Below are 14,948 nucleotides of genomic sequence, written 5' to 3'. Positions count from 1 at the left end.
GAGGTGGATCCAGAGAAATTAACACTGAAAGAGCGATTAGATAGGTAGGATGAGAACCAGGATAGGACAGTGCCTTCAAGACCTAGGGATTGTAGCGTTTGTATGAGGAGAGAGTGGTCAACAGTGTCGAACGCAGTAGAGAGATCCAGATTGATTGTTATTGTTTTTATATTTATGTACCTGGTTGTTTTATTAAATTTCAGATCTGGATATTTATTTAGGTTCCACGTATTATTATTATTACGTATGTATATATGTCTGGATAACCTCTATTACCCCAGTGCCATTACTATCTTTTTTATTTGTGGTTTTCAAGGTGTCTATAGCCCTTTAATGTGCTGCAGGGGGAAATAGTGATCCTCCTGAACACTATTACCATCATTTCTTTTTTTGCCAGTATTGGCATATATCCCTATTGGAAGTAATGTATTACACTTTTATATTGGCTATATTGGATACTTATACATTTTTTATTCGGTATTATACATTACCCATTCCTGAGAGCGCCGAACTTATCACCTTTGTGGGTGTTTGGTTGGCAGGATAGGACAGTGCCTTCAAGACCTAGGGATTGTAGCATTTGTATGAGGAGAGAGCGGTCAACACTGTCGAATGCAGTAGAGAGATCCAGGAGAATTAGAAGAGAGTAATCACCTTTTAGTTTTAGCTGTGATCAGATCATTGACAACCTTGGTCAGCGCAGTCTCTGTGGAGTGTTGAGAGCGAAAGCCTGACTGAAGAGGATCCAATAGGTTGTTTGAAGAAAGGAAACGTGTGAGGCGAGTGTAGGCAATTCTCTCGAGAACTTTGTAGAGGTACGGGCGCTGAGAGATGGGGCGGTAATTTGAGAGAGAGTTTGGGTCAAAATTTTGTTTTATTAGAATAGGAGTAATCACTGCATGCTTGAATAGAGATACCAGTAGAGAGAAAGAGGTTACAGATTTTAGTTAGAGATGGAATGAGCACAGGAGACAGGGACCTACCAATTTGTGAGGGTATGGGTTCAAGAGGACAGGAGGTAGAGTAGGAAGATAAGAAGAGAGTAGAAACTTCCTCTTCATTTGTGGGATCAAATGAGGAGGAACCAATCAGATTCTAGCTATCATTTATTTAGTACACTCTACAAAATGATAGCTAGAATCTAAGTGTTTGCTATGGGCAACACCTCCACTTTTCCTTTTAGAAGCTTTAGTAAATCTACTCTGAACTATTTACTCTCCTCTTAGGTTCCTACTCTACAACATGTCCTCTTGATCCTATTCCCTCACAAATATATAGATCCTTGTCTCCTGTTCTCTCTCTCTCTCTCTCTCTCGATATCTCTCTCTCTCTCTCGATATCTCTCTCTCTCTCTCGATATCTCTCTCTCTCGATATCTCTCTCTCTCGATCGATCTCTCTCTCGAGAATTGCCTACATTTGCAGGCTTTCTTTCCTCACACAACCTATTGGACTCTCTTCAGTCAGGCTATCGTTCCAAACACTCCACAGAGCCTGCACCGAATAAGGTTATCAATGATTTGATCACTGTAAATCTAAAGGCCATTACTCACTTTTAATCCTTTGGGACAATGCCGCTCCAGCCTCTAGGCAATATTTTACAAATACATTTCACTAAATAAACATATGTGTAATCATTATGTTACATCATCTCACACAAGCAAAAAACATATGACTGTTAGTTTCCATCCATCTTGTACCCTACGTCAGGCTAAACCAAGTTGAATCATAGGTCAATACCTCCCAACATTTCAAAAAGCAAAATAAGGATGCAAATAAGCTCCTCCCACACACAGATCCGTCCAAACTAGGCCCACATTATCGCAAGACCATTCCCCTTTCTGGGTCCTCAAGTCGGAAAAGTCCCTCCGAAATAAGGACTGGTAAAAGCCATAAAGGTGTTCTATCATTGTAATGCTAATATGTTTATAGATGAACTACGATAGAGTGAAAATATAATAGAAGTATTACAGCAACATTTTTATTGCAAAATATAGACTCCAGCACAGTTGGAACAGATAAAGAACGGTATATAATGTGTAATGTACAAGAAGTGGTTTCAGCAAACACTATAATAAAATTCACACTCACCCTTTGAGTCGAAAATCAGGTCATTCATTTAAAGGATGGACTTTCGCTATTTGCATCTTCCTCAATTTTGACCACGAGGAGAGGGGAAAATAGTAGAATATGGTGTTCTTCATTAAAAAAAAATACAAAGTACATGTGCTCACTTAATACTGTGTCTGTTTCATTTCTTCGTAAAGCAAGTCTCTGATTAAAGAGGAAATCTTTCATGTAATGGATTCTATATTTTCTCAAGTTGAAACACCAAAGGAAAAAATATCATGTGCACTACATGGATACAATGATAAATATGACAGTTATAATATGCTCACCTGCATCATACCAGGATGATTTAAAAGATCAATAGCTGCATGCCAAATATATGAGGTTCTGGTCAAGGTATGGAGACATATATGTGAGAATGTTATTAGCTCATATTTTATATACAGCAAATTGTATTTAAGGTTTAGCAGTCTTTAACTGCTGCTTAGATCACTCAGAAACATGTACTGATTCTCTAAACATTAGCGATTTAAGATAGCTCATTACACTGCAAACATACTTTAAAAAAAAAATAAAAAGACAATATATGTTTTACAGTCATTAATTTAGGGCTAGTTGATTTGTTCAATGACCACTGTTTGCTAATACTAGCCATGTAAACTACTATTTGGCCTCTAGGTGGCAATGTTCTAGCTTATCTATGGATAAGATTACATTTTACCTTCATAGATCAGGAAAAGTGGAAGCTTTCACTGCTATTGCAAATGAATATTTTCCCCAAAAAACTTCAACACAGGAATAATTGGATTTTCATAACAAATGCTACCTCATGGTAACTTTTCAAACATGCAATTATATAACAACTTGAATGCTTGCATTTGTTGAGAATGTTAAGAATCTTTGCAAACGCCTGCACTTATATCCATCATCAACATCACCATTTATTTATATAGCGCCACTGATTCCACAGCACTGTACAGAGAACTCACTCACATCATGTACAATAATAATAATTCTATGACAAATTGGACAATATGTAGTTTTAATATAGAATTAAAGTGATACAATATTTTTTGAGAAACACTTTTGTGACAGATCATAACAGTAAGTTTGGAAAACTTTATTTAATCTTCCAAGACAAACTTGGCTTCATCTATTTTCTTTATTATGCCTTTACTGGTCAGAGTTAGTTCGGCATGACGTCGCTTTAGGCTCTCCAGTCTCTGACTAAGCTTCTCCGTAGAATCTACTTTGTCTTCATAGTCTCTAAGAAGAACCTTGTTGCCAAGCAGCCCACATTTTTGTTTTAGTTTCAGGTTGTCCATCCTCAGGCTGTCTCTAGCCTGTTTGGTTTTGGTCAAAATGTCCCTTTTGTAGGCCAGCAGTGCTTCTACCTCCATCAATCTTTCTTTTTGCTCTTGGTTTTCTGCCTGAACAAACTGTAATTTTTCTTTCAAGTGGGTCAGCACCTGTACCGTGTTAGTAATTTTCTTTCTGAGCTTGAGTAGCTCTTCGTTTCTTTCTTCAATTTTCTCATTGTATGTCTGGTTTTCAATTTTCAGCTGCTCAAAGTCAATAAGGTGCAAACCTTCAGCCAACTCTTCTCTGGAACGTAAAGTAGATTCGTAGCGATGTATCTGATTTTTGAGCTTGACGTTCTCTAGACGTACTTGGATGACTTCCTTCTCCTTGCGCTCCTCCTTGAATTGCAGTTGTTCCAATTCTTGGGCAAAGGAAGTTGTTGCATGCTTCCCAGTTCCTCGTCGACTGCCTCCAAACAAGGCGACTTTCTTCTTCTGCTCTTGGAAAGCAGTCCACTCCCTGTCTATTTGACTTACAACTGCCTGACACTGGCCACTGAGCTCTTCAATCTGCTCCTCATGATGAGCAGCATTTTCTTGGTACTGCTTTCTCATCTCCTCCAGTGTGGTCAGGTACTTGAGGTAGCGTTGCTCCTGATCAGAGATGTGCTTCTCAATCTCCGGCCGTGCTTCTTCTCCTTTCTTTCGTCTGAAATACTCATACAATTTGTGCTGGAGCTGAGAGTTCTGCTGCTGGACCTTCTCTCTTTCCAAAACCAGAGAATGATACAGTTGGATAAGTTCTTCCTGAACCTGGTCGTTTTCAGACGTCTCCCTTGGGTTCTCCTGCGACTGCTCAACTTCCTCTTGGGGGTTATCTTCTCCTTCCTCTTCTTTGTCTACATGAGGTTGGGTGTCCTCCTCCTGTTCCTCAGGGAGAGTCTCCTGATACTCTGCTGTATATGGACCCCGCTGATCTGTCTCCACAGACGTCTCCAGCTCCCCTTCCTCTGGGATCACAGCCTGCTCTGCAGATTCAGGGTGGGGTTCTGAGGGTGAGCCCATAAGGTCTTCAATTTGCGGCTGTGATGAATAAATATCTTCATTTATGGTAATCCTGCCCTCTTCCTCCTCTGCACTCTGCTCTTTATCACCTTCCACCCCCTTACCAGGCTCTCGGTCACCTTCATGACTGGTTCCATGCTCTCTGTCGCCTTCATGACTGGTACCAGGTTCTCTATCACCTTCACGACTGGTACCAGGTTCTCTATCGCCTTCACGACTGGTACCAGGTTCTCTATCGCCTTCACGACTGGTACCAGGTTCTCTATCGCCTTTACGACTGGTACCAGGTTCTCTATCGCCCTCATGACTGGTACCAGGTTCTCTATCGCCTTCATGACTGGTACCAGGTTCTCGAGCATCTTCTTGACCAGCACTTGGCTCTCGAGCATCTTCCTGACCAGTACTTGGCTCTTGAGCAGCTTCCTGACCTGTAATTGCCTCTCCAGCATCTTCCTGACCGGTACTTGGCTGTTTTCCGCCCTCACTCATGTCTCCAGCTGGCTGGGTCCCAGCCCGGTCCTCCTGTGCGGTGAAGCCAGTGGCTGCAGTCTGGCCGGTGCTGGGTGCCGGTGACTGCATCGCTCGCCTCCGATCCCTCCAGTTGTGTATTTACCTTTCCCCAGGGTTTCCATGGAGACGGCGTGCAGGGGGCGGGACTCCAGCCCGGCTCCAGCTGCCGATTGGTAGGCTAACCCTAGCCAGACCTCTCCCTCCTCTAACGTCCAATACGGGTAGAGACGGGCCCCCGAGCCTATTAGAAGCGGGAGCACCCCCGGCGCATGCGCAGCGCCCGTGACGGGAAATGCTGGGCGGGGTTTAGCGGTTGGAGTCCAACAACAGCTCGGCGGCCAAGATGGCGGACCTGGGCAAGAAATACTGCGTCTACTGCCTGGCCGATGTCACCAGCCTGCGGCTCCGCTGCACCGAGTGCCAGGACATCGAGCTGTGCACGGAATGCTTCTCGGCCGGGGCGGAGATCGGTAACCACCGCCGGTGGCACGGCTATCAGCTGGTGGACGGCGGCCGGTTCACTCTGTGGGGACCAGAGGCGGAGGGAGGATGGACGAGCAGGGAAGAGCAGCTGCTGCTCGATGCCATCGAGCAGTTTGGCTTCGGGAATTGGGTAAGATGTGTAAGCCCAGGTCCATCGGTGTGTCCTGGGGGGGGGGGGGATCAGGCAGAGGGTGGCCTCCAGCTTGTGGTACTACAAGTCTCAGCACTCCCTGCCAGTCACAGCTGGGGAGATCCAGGCATCTGCCCTCAGGTTACTGCCCAGGTGTCCTCCTATACCAGGGCAACTGCCAGACTGAGGGTTAATACAAGTAACAGAAAAGGCTATTAAATAACCTGGTGAGAAGAAAAGCAGGACAACATTTATATTAAATCATTAAAGGTTAAGTCATCACATTGCACTCAGGTCATCCATAGGTAAATAATAACTAATGAGGCCAGTTCCACAACTAAAGCTGGGTACACACTACAGAATTTTTCCACCAACTTTTTATGCCGAGCGATTTTACATGCGATCGATGGTCCGATCGCTCGGTCCATGGACTGCATACACACTAACCTTGTTTAGGACGAGAAAGGGAAGAGCGGACGTCCCTTTAGCAACTTTTTACAACCATGTTGTCGTGAGCAATGACTGTAATTTCGTACTCACTGTTGTGGATCGGTCGGAAGTTTATACACACTACACAACGGAAACGAGATTGGAACGAAAATATTAAACGGTACGACCAACCAAATGAGGCGACAATCGTCCATTTGGGCAGACTTTCCACCATCGTGTCACTGCACACACTGACCCGACTTTTGAACGAGCGGTCGTATGTCGGCTGATTGAGCCGATTATTGGACGAAAACCGCGTAGTGTGTACCTAGCTTAACCTGGAAAGATCATGCTGAGACTGGGTTGAACTGATTATTACACAAGGACTAAAGGTAGATGGAGTAAGATTAAAAGGAGAAAAGAGTTCTCCTGTTAATAATTATAACAAATTATTCAAGCAGCAGCATGGTTAGCAGTATAAACCAGCTATTTTAACAGTTAACTATATATAAATTCACGCTACTCAATAATCATTGATTTTAATATTTCACTAATTATGGTGGATGAGTAATGGAAATGAAGTAAACATATTTTTAATGCAGAGCAATAAAAAAATTGTATGAAGTTTTAAACAATCATTAAGCGTCCAAAATCAACACATTTTCCTTTTACGCTTTGCTGGAACAATTGTAGAACTATCAAATTCCATTGATTTACAGTGGTCATATTGTAAATTTAAATGTATATACAAATATACACACACTTCTACCTACACGCATACCAAATAATGCAGAATTAAAGGTCAATCCTATCCAGTTGATATCTATAGCTACATTGTTGATAAATGTTACTTCTACAAAGTTATTAAGCTACACTGTATTCTCTGTCCATCTATCAACTTTATTTAAGCATAGCATTAGGCTGGCTTCACAATGCAATCTGGGGTGTTTAGCATGACCACCATACAATTGCCTCTATGGCTAGTCTGTCCATAGGCGTATAGCAGCTTGGACAGATATCCTCTTTAGGGGATTGTGTCAAAAGACCAGATGACAGATTGCTCACCCTTCTTCCAGTAAGCCAGGGAACCAAAATGTATACCTATAGGGGCATCGGCTAGTTAGATTTCCTGTTCTATCTAATCACATACAATTGGATTGTGATAGTAGTTTTTATTATCCTCTATTTCTAATAATCACAATCCAAGAAGAGGGAAAGATCCATTAACTCGTATGGAATGGTCGGATCGCATGGGGTACAGTTACTATGGTCAGATTGTGGCAAGCAGATTTGCAGCCAACTTGGGTACAGTTCCAGCTGTTCAGAGATTATTCTGAATGGTCAGGTATTAATGTGTGTGGCCACATTAAAACAGACTATAACTTGCCTTCGGAATTCCTTCATGTATATCTTAAATGTATCTACATTGTGGATCTGCAGTTGTTATCTCTAATGCTTCTCACCCTCAGTAGCTTATTCATTTTCATTTTGTGTCATAGCAATAGCTTCTCTTGGTAACCGTTTATTAACTAGCGTAAGTTGTCATTAGGTGACTGCTGTGCATGGCTGTTGTACAGGGGCAGGAGCCAATGCTATTTTGTAATCAACATTGGTAGATGCTGCAGTGGGTTAATGCTGAAGTGTAAGATATCGGGGGGTAAATGTATGATGCTGCGATTTTTTTCAACTCGACGGAAATCGGCCAGTTTGCATTGAAAATTTAAAGCGGCGATGGCTTGTAAAGGCAAACTTGCCATTACAAGCCCGCGCCACTTTAAATTTTAGCTGTAAAGTCGCCGATTTCCGGCGAGTTGAAAAAATCGGACCATAATACATTTACCCCCAGGTCTGATGTGAAACCCTCTGTTGCTTTTCTATTACTGTAGCTGGCACAGAAAAGGTTGACCTGCTGCATTCTGTACTCTTGTCGTTGTATTATGATGTGCTTTATGCTGATACTATAAGCAAAAGCTCTGGGATTGAGCAGATGAAACAAAACACAGGTTTAGGGCCCAGGTATATATTTCACACACTGTCACCATATCAGTGAGGGCCATTAGCAAGTGATCAGAGTAATGTCTATCATCAAAATTCTAAATGTCATCATCAAAATGTCTATCAAAATTAGATTTTTATTTTTTTCTTATAGATCTCTATATATTAATAATATCAGGTTAGTTGGTTTACCCGAAAAGGTACTGGGAAAAGCTGTGTGTGCCTTTGCTGTGACCTATTTAATACCGTTACTGCACAAGACTCTTCCCCGATGCTGTGTGTGAAGGGAACTCACAGACTACCTTTTAGAGCTCCCCAACCAGCCACTCTCTCTCCCACTGTCATTTTGAAGTTTCTTAATTTGGCTCGCAAGGAGCTCCTGATAAAGTGTGATCACCATCTTGTTTCTCTATAGACACACAATGTGTCCAACATTTCAGGAAGTAAAGAAGCACCTAAAAAATAAGAATGTAAAATATGCCTTAATGTTCCTGGTTCAGCTGTCGCCTGAAACTAGCACCAGACACATTCTTCGATTTTTTTTTTTATTTTTTTTTTTTTTTATTTTTTTTTTTTTTACAGACCGCCATTATAATCCTTATTACTGAAACACACTGCCTATACCCAAGGGGTGCACCCTAGATGCCCTGATATTGCTAGATGTCTTTTAGGGTTATTATGGAAAGGGCTCTGTTTTAAGTTAACTGCCAGAATATACAAAATACTATGACCCAGCAGAGACGTGACCTTAACCTTGTTCTTTCCCCCCTCCTGGGCAGAGTATGTGGGCACCAACTGAGCTGTATCCAGGCCTGAGATCTGTAGAAACTGTATATTTAGTGAGTCCCCATTATGTCCTGAGTGTGACAAGGATTGAAGCTACATTTAACTTCTATGCACCTTCTGTACAATAAACTACTTTTGGAGTAAAGTGATTGATCATATAAATGATTTCCTCACAACCTCTTACTTGTGAATCGCATCTATGCTTACTTGGGTTGATGGAACCAGAATTTGCTACGCCATATAATCAGATCTGCGGCAGCACGGTGCCTTAGTGGTCAGCTCTTCTGCCGCACAGCACTGGGGTCATGAGTTTCATGTGTGGAGTTTGTTCTCCCCGTATTGGCGTGTGCTCCGGTTTCCTCCCACACTGCAAAAACATACTGGTAGGTTAATTGCCTGCTGACTACATTAACCCTAGTGTGTGTTTGTGTGTGTGAATTTAGACTGTACGCTCCAGTGGGGCAGGGATGGATGTGAATGATTGATATTCTCTCTACAGCACTGCAGACTTGGTTGCGCTATATAAATAGATGATGATGATGAACTAATTCAACAGACATTATTTGTTGCAAGCTCATAACTGGATGGCTCGTGAACCAGCTATACTTTCCAGTTGGTGAAACATGATTACCAATCATTATGGACTGTACCAGTAGTCATGAGAAATCAGCCTATCTATTCACTAGTAATTATAGTGAGCTCACTGAGACATGACACAGTGCCTCTTGCCTCAGAGAGATCACTAGTTGTTAAGTAAGAGGCTGAATATCAGTTCAGCCAACAAAATTACTACCTTCAATATGTTTGAGTGATGGGTTCTGCATTATGTGTGGAGCTTACACCATGTGGACCATTGGTCTGTGTTAATAAAGAGAATGTATGAGAACTTTGTGAGGACCAGGTTAGGTGTTGGTTTGTGGTAATCTTTGCTCAGCCAGTTAAATACTTGTGAGAATGTAGCTATGTTTACATAGTCGATACAGCACACCAATAAAATGCCACCTGACAGTGAGTCCACGGCAAATCAATGGCTTTTGGTTAAATTAGGTTTTTCAGCCGTGGTCTTAAGATGAGTTCATTAGTAGTGTAGAGCCACCTGTGCTACCACCCATTAGTAAGCCAGCAGTGTAGGCCTTTTGTCGTGAATAGACTCCATTCAGAAGAAATCTATTCATTAGACAAAGACTAGACATAGACAAGTGCCTCTGCTAGCCTGTGATTGGTGGGATCTGTGACCCAGAGCTTGCTGAGACTGGCAGAATGGGGCACGCAGTTTTTCATTGACTTTAAGGGGCAGCAGCTGGTATATACATAGCTTTCTGCCGGATATCACACCCTATAGAGATATTTATCATTGTCACGGCTTTTTAAATGTACGTAACATAAACTCTTTAGTCATATTCTCTCCAAAGGAATATTGTAACTTTGTGTCTTGGTGATAATGCAAAACCCTGCCAAGCTGTATCAAGGGGTTTCTGCTGCCCAGATGTGGCGAGTCATCCGTTACTGAGACGTGTGAGTTATGCAGATTCTGTCCCTGATTGGAGTCACTCACACTCTTAATTGAATCTCAGAACCTGTATAATTTTCATGCATCAGTAAAGGGATAAGATGACGTTCCTGCTCCATCCTCTGTCTCTATTGTAAACATACAGATGATGTAATAAAACTCTGAGCACGATTTTATATGGGCTCCTAAAACATTCATAGAAATATTAAGTAATACATGTGAGCATATTCATTCTGCCAGTGAATGTCAAAGGGACTTGTAATCCTATATATTTTTTCATTTTCCCTTTGTATTTGTCTGCTATAAATGTTTCAGGATCAACTTATCATAGAACATTTCCTACTTTCTATTCTGGTGCTAGTAATTCTGCTTGCAATATTCAAAACCTAGCATAGTTCCATTGTTTGCCTTCTCTACCTCCGAATTCCTGTATTTTCTCCCAGAGCTCGACTGGTGAGCTAATACAATAACGTGGGGAAATGGCCTGATGGCAAGTGATGTGGAGGGGTAGGAGGTCTTTGGTAGATTGGTGTGAGACAGGTCACGTAATACTATGTCTAGTATACACATTCCTCGGTACAAGACATATTAACCAATAGCTTTTCGGAGGCTAGAATCCCTTTAGTCTACACTGAATAGACTTTAAAGAAACTGTACCTTCAGTGGCCAAATTATCGGAAAATGATAAAATATATATGCTTAGACTTACAAAGCTGTACATTTTGAGTAAACCATTTGTCTGACATGAGTGTAACCCTGTTTCATTCAGCAAGAAGTACTCCTTTAGAGGGCAATGCAGCCCGACTGACCCACCTCTCGTCCCAGGTTTATTATACCAGATTTTGGGGTGTTGCGCTGGTTGAGTTACACCAAGACATGAGGCTGTTACTATACAACTACAAGACCGTTCTGACTCATTCCTAACATTGGAAACCAAGAGGCTTTTGCGTTAGTTCTCCCTAAGCCAGCCCCTCAAATGTAAAGGACATAGATATGTAATGGGGTATAAACCTACACATCAGCTGGTCTCTTTTTATCCAGGAGACTTGTGTCTGCTCGTGTATGTACGACTGACTGACTTACTGACTGTTTGTTTTGGTTCGGTTAATTCCTTAATAAACAAGATAGTCTGTCCTACATTCGATCTCCTGGATAAAATGGGGTTGGCTGACGTCTATGTATATACTGTATTTTCTTCCTTTACGGACTTACCAAGTCATTTTATTTATGTTTTCTCTCAGGAGGACATGGCTGCCCATGTGGGGGCTTCTCGGACTCCCCAGGAAGTGATGGAACACTACGTCAGCATGTATATCCATGGGAACCTCGGCAAAGCCTGCATTCCGGATAGTATTCCCAACAGAGTAACGGACCACACTTGTCCCACAGGAGGTCCTCTGTCCCCCAGCCTGACCACACCATTACCCCCCTTAGACATCACCGTGCAGGAGCAGCAGCAGCTCGGTTACATGCCTCTTCGTGATGACTACGAGATCGAGTATGATCAGAACGCCGAGACTCTAATCAGCGGCCTGTCCGTCAACTATGACGACGATGACGTGGAAGTAGAACTCAAGGAATCCTGCGTGGACATGTACGTACGGAAACTGAAAGAGAGGCAACGGAGGAAGAACATAGCGCGGGATTACAACTTGGTGCCCGCGTTTTTGGGGAAAGATAAAAAGGAGAAAGAGAAGCCAGTCAAAAGAAAAATCTCTAAAGAGGAAAAAGAGCTTCCGTTAAAACTGAGGCCGCTCTTCCAGTTTATGTCCAGTAAAGAGATTGAGGACTTCTTTGAGAACATGCACAAAGAACGGATGTTGAGGGCCAAACTCCGAGAGCTGCAGAGGTACCGCAGGAACGGCATCACAAAGTTGGAGGAATCGGCCGAATACGAAGCTGCCCGACACAAGCGGGAAAAGAGGAAAGAGAATAAAAACATTGCGAGCTCTAAGAGGGGTAGAGAAGACGGGAAAGAGGGGGAATTCGCTGCCATTGAAAACCTCTCCGGCTTTGAGCTACTATCGGACAGAGAAAAGGTGCTATGCAGTTCCCTAAACTTAAGCCCTACTCGCTACTTGACTGTCAAAACTATTATCATTAAGGACCACCTCCAAAAAAGACAGGGAATTCCATCAAAGAGTCGTCTGCCCAGTTATTTGGATAAGGTCTTAAAGAAAAGGATTTTAAATTTCTTAACAGAAAGTGGCTGGATATCCAGAGATGCTTCTTGATAGGATTTTTTATTTTTGTGGATTTTTTTAAACAGATATATATATATAATATAAATAGGACTTGTACAGATATTGACTCTTCTGAGCGAAATATTGCTATATTTGCCAGTTGTTTTTTTTTTTTTTGTTTTTGTTTTTTTAATACAGGTATTGTTTTATTAGTACGGTGATATTGTTTCCATGTTAGTGCATTACGGTGACGTGCTCGTGTGCAGTATTCTCTCTCACTATTTCCTAAGAGGTGGTTCCTGACAAATGAATTGTTAATGTAGCAGAGACTTAAGGCTAAGCAAATGAAATGTAACTTTCTATATGCCAAAAACTGGTTGAAGTGGGGAATGTTTATATTATTTTGTTGTGTTTTCAGTTTCCGCTGACCCCCATTGTGGAGGAGTGTCCTGTAGATTGGGCTATAAATGGCATTAAGTGATGGCATGGTGTGTGTGCAGTTTTGTTGGTGATCTGTGGCTGGTTTCTTTCATCCTTTTGACAATGGGATTAAAAGCCTCTTATTGTGCATACAGCCCCGTATTCCCCGTTGGTGGCGGTCGTGAATGCAACAGAGGAAATGTCGACAATTAAACTGCCGACGTGAAAATGTCGGCAGGCTAAATGCCCACACTTCTATTACCCGGACAGGTTGACAATGTCTACAGTGTGGCTGGCAACATGCACAATATCGGCAATGACGACATTAAAAGACCAATGCTGGCGGGTCCGCCGGCTATACCCCGGACCCGCCAGCAATGAAACATTTAATGTCTGCATCGTCATTGGCGATATTGTGCACATTGCCAACCACACTGTAGACATTGTCAACCTGTCCGCATAATAGAAGTGTCGGCATTCAGCCTGCCGACATTACCTCTGTCGTAATTATGTACCCTACTCTTCCATCCTATTTAGATTTTTAGGCGTTCCTAATCTATAACAAGTGATTGAGGAGTGTCGCAGGAGGGTGAGAGAGGGACAACATTGTCTCAAGGACATCTCAAGTTCATTTGTGCAAAGCTGTAGATTGAATTGCCAAGTGTATGTAATGAAATCCCTTTTTAAAATTTGTGCTGCGACTCTTAAAGAACATCTGAACCTAAAATGTAAATTTGATTTCTATAAAAGATGAAATGACTTTAAAAATGTTACCAGAGATTAAAGATATCTGGGACACGAGCAGTAGTGACCGGATCTGTTTCTAACTGAGCCACAAATATGGGTGACCAAACTGGATGGATTGTGTCCTGTGGCCATCCCATGGATGACAAGACACCCCTAGCCTTAGCAGTCATTTAGTAGTACCTCCAGCTATTATTAAAGTTCCAGAGAATGTTCTAAACCCCTGCATTTGTGGGACTACTAGTCCCAGCCTAGCCAGGGAGCCACAGCTCTAGAAACTAATGTCTGCTTAGCTGAGAGTTCCTGGGGGTATAAAAAAAAATCAGAGTCTAGCTATCATTTGTTTAGTTTATTCTGCAAAATGATAACTAGAATTTGATTGGTTGTTATAGGCAACATCTCCACTTTTGAAATCCGCTGGAAAAACTCTCAGCTTGATACATTTACCCCCTGGTGTCTCTGGGGTTTCGTTCTGTGTAGTACAGAACAACAAGGTTGGCGAATAAAGTCTGGGAGTCTTGATTATGGTTTTCTTCCATATACACAAATGTGATCACCATAAAGCCTTTTAGGACAGTTTTCTATTCTCTGTCAATACCTTGGTTTTTTTAATGACTTGACACTAAAGAAAAAATGCAAAAAATAACTTTTTGTATCTAACCCTTAGTGATGCCCCTACCCCGAATATATCTATAAAAGGTCTAAACAGCTATCGGAAGAACACCAGTAATTTGCAACATATTGGTCGCACTACTTTTTATTTTATACATTGTGTAGTAAAATGACATAACATCTGTAAGGGGCATTTATAGCCAAAGAGAATATGGCATTATATATAAATATACATGGTGATAGAACACCATGGTCAATGGATGGAGGCTGAGCCTGGGGGACACATGTTAATCAGACCATTACCCATTATATTATGTCAGGATGCAGGAAAGCAGTAACAGTAACTCTCATAAAGCAGATGTCCCCGATGGTAATTTGTGTTCCGGTTCTTGGCATACCAACACAGAGTATATCGACAAAATAAACCCGATGACTATAAAAACGACATATTATAAATACAGACTTACATTAACACAGACAGTTATCAGAAGAGACTCTTATGCCACTGCTGCTAATTCCCAAGATGCTGGATGCCGGCACTTGAGTTTGACGGCACAAAAGGAAGCGATATGAAGATTTAAAGCAGCATTTCAATGTTAGGGTTAGGCGGCGGGTCCTACTATTTCCGCTTTACATTTGTAGATCTTCATGTCGCTCCCTTTTGTGACGTCAAACTCAGGTGCCGGCATCCAGTATCTCTGGAATTAGCAG

The 14,948-nt window shown here is 42.0% G+C and overlaps 2 protein-coding genes across 2 annotated transcripts; one reads left to right on the top strand and one right to left on the bottom strand.

The window, feature by feature from the left end:
* Window positions 1–3,094: 3,094 nt before the first annotated feature.
* On the bottom strand, window positions 3,095–5,269 carry CFAP184 (cilia and flagella associated protein 184). The gene has a single exon (XM_075194445.1). The coding sequence runs from the start codon at window positions 5,012–5,014 to the stop codon at window positions 3,194–3,196; it is 1,821 nt and encodes a 606-aa protein (XP_075050546.1). The 5' UTR covers window positions 5,015–5,269; the 3' UTR covers window positions 3,095–3,193.
* TADA2B (transcriptional adaptor 2B) lies at window positions 5,247–14,731 on the top strand. The gene is made up of 2 exons (XM_075194446.1): window positions 5,247–5,558; window positions 11,520–14,731. Exons 1-2 carry the CDS (start codon window positions 5,289–5,291, stop codon window positions 12,510–12,512), a joined length of 1,263 nt encoding a protein of 420 aa, XP_075050547.1. The 5' UTR covers window positions 5,247–5,288; the 3' UTR covers window positions 12,513–14,731.
* The last annotated feature ends 217 nt before the right edge of the window (window positions 14,732–14,948 follow it).

This window comes from Mixophyes fleayi, chromosome 1 (assembly GCF_038048845.1).
Source record: "Mixophyes fleayi isolate aMixFle1 chromosome 1, aMixFle1.hap1, whole genome shotgun sequence".
Classification (NCBI taxonomy): domain Eukaryota; kingdom Metazoa; phylum Chordata; class Amphibia; order Anura; family Limnodynastidae; genus Mixophyes; species Mixophyes fleayi.
The sequence above is the reverse complement of the archived record's forward strand: the minus strand, read 5'-3'. Positions and strand labels throughout refer to the sequence as shown.

Bases quoted from the DNA above. Each gene is read 5' to 3' on its own strand.
- CFAP184 (XM_075194445.1), bottom strand. From the start codon at position 5,014: ATGCAGTCACCGGCACCCAGCACCGGCCAGACTGCAGCCACTGGCTTC.
- TADA2B (XM_075194446.1), top strand. From the start codon at position 5,289: ATGGCGGACCTGGGCAAGAAATACTGCGTCTACTGCCTGGCCGATGTC. The intron at 5,559-11,519 runs GTAAGATGTGTA...GTTTTCTCTCAG, and splicing joins AGTTTGGCTTCGGGAATTGG to GAGGACATGGCTGCCCATGT.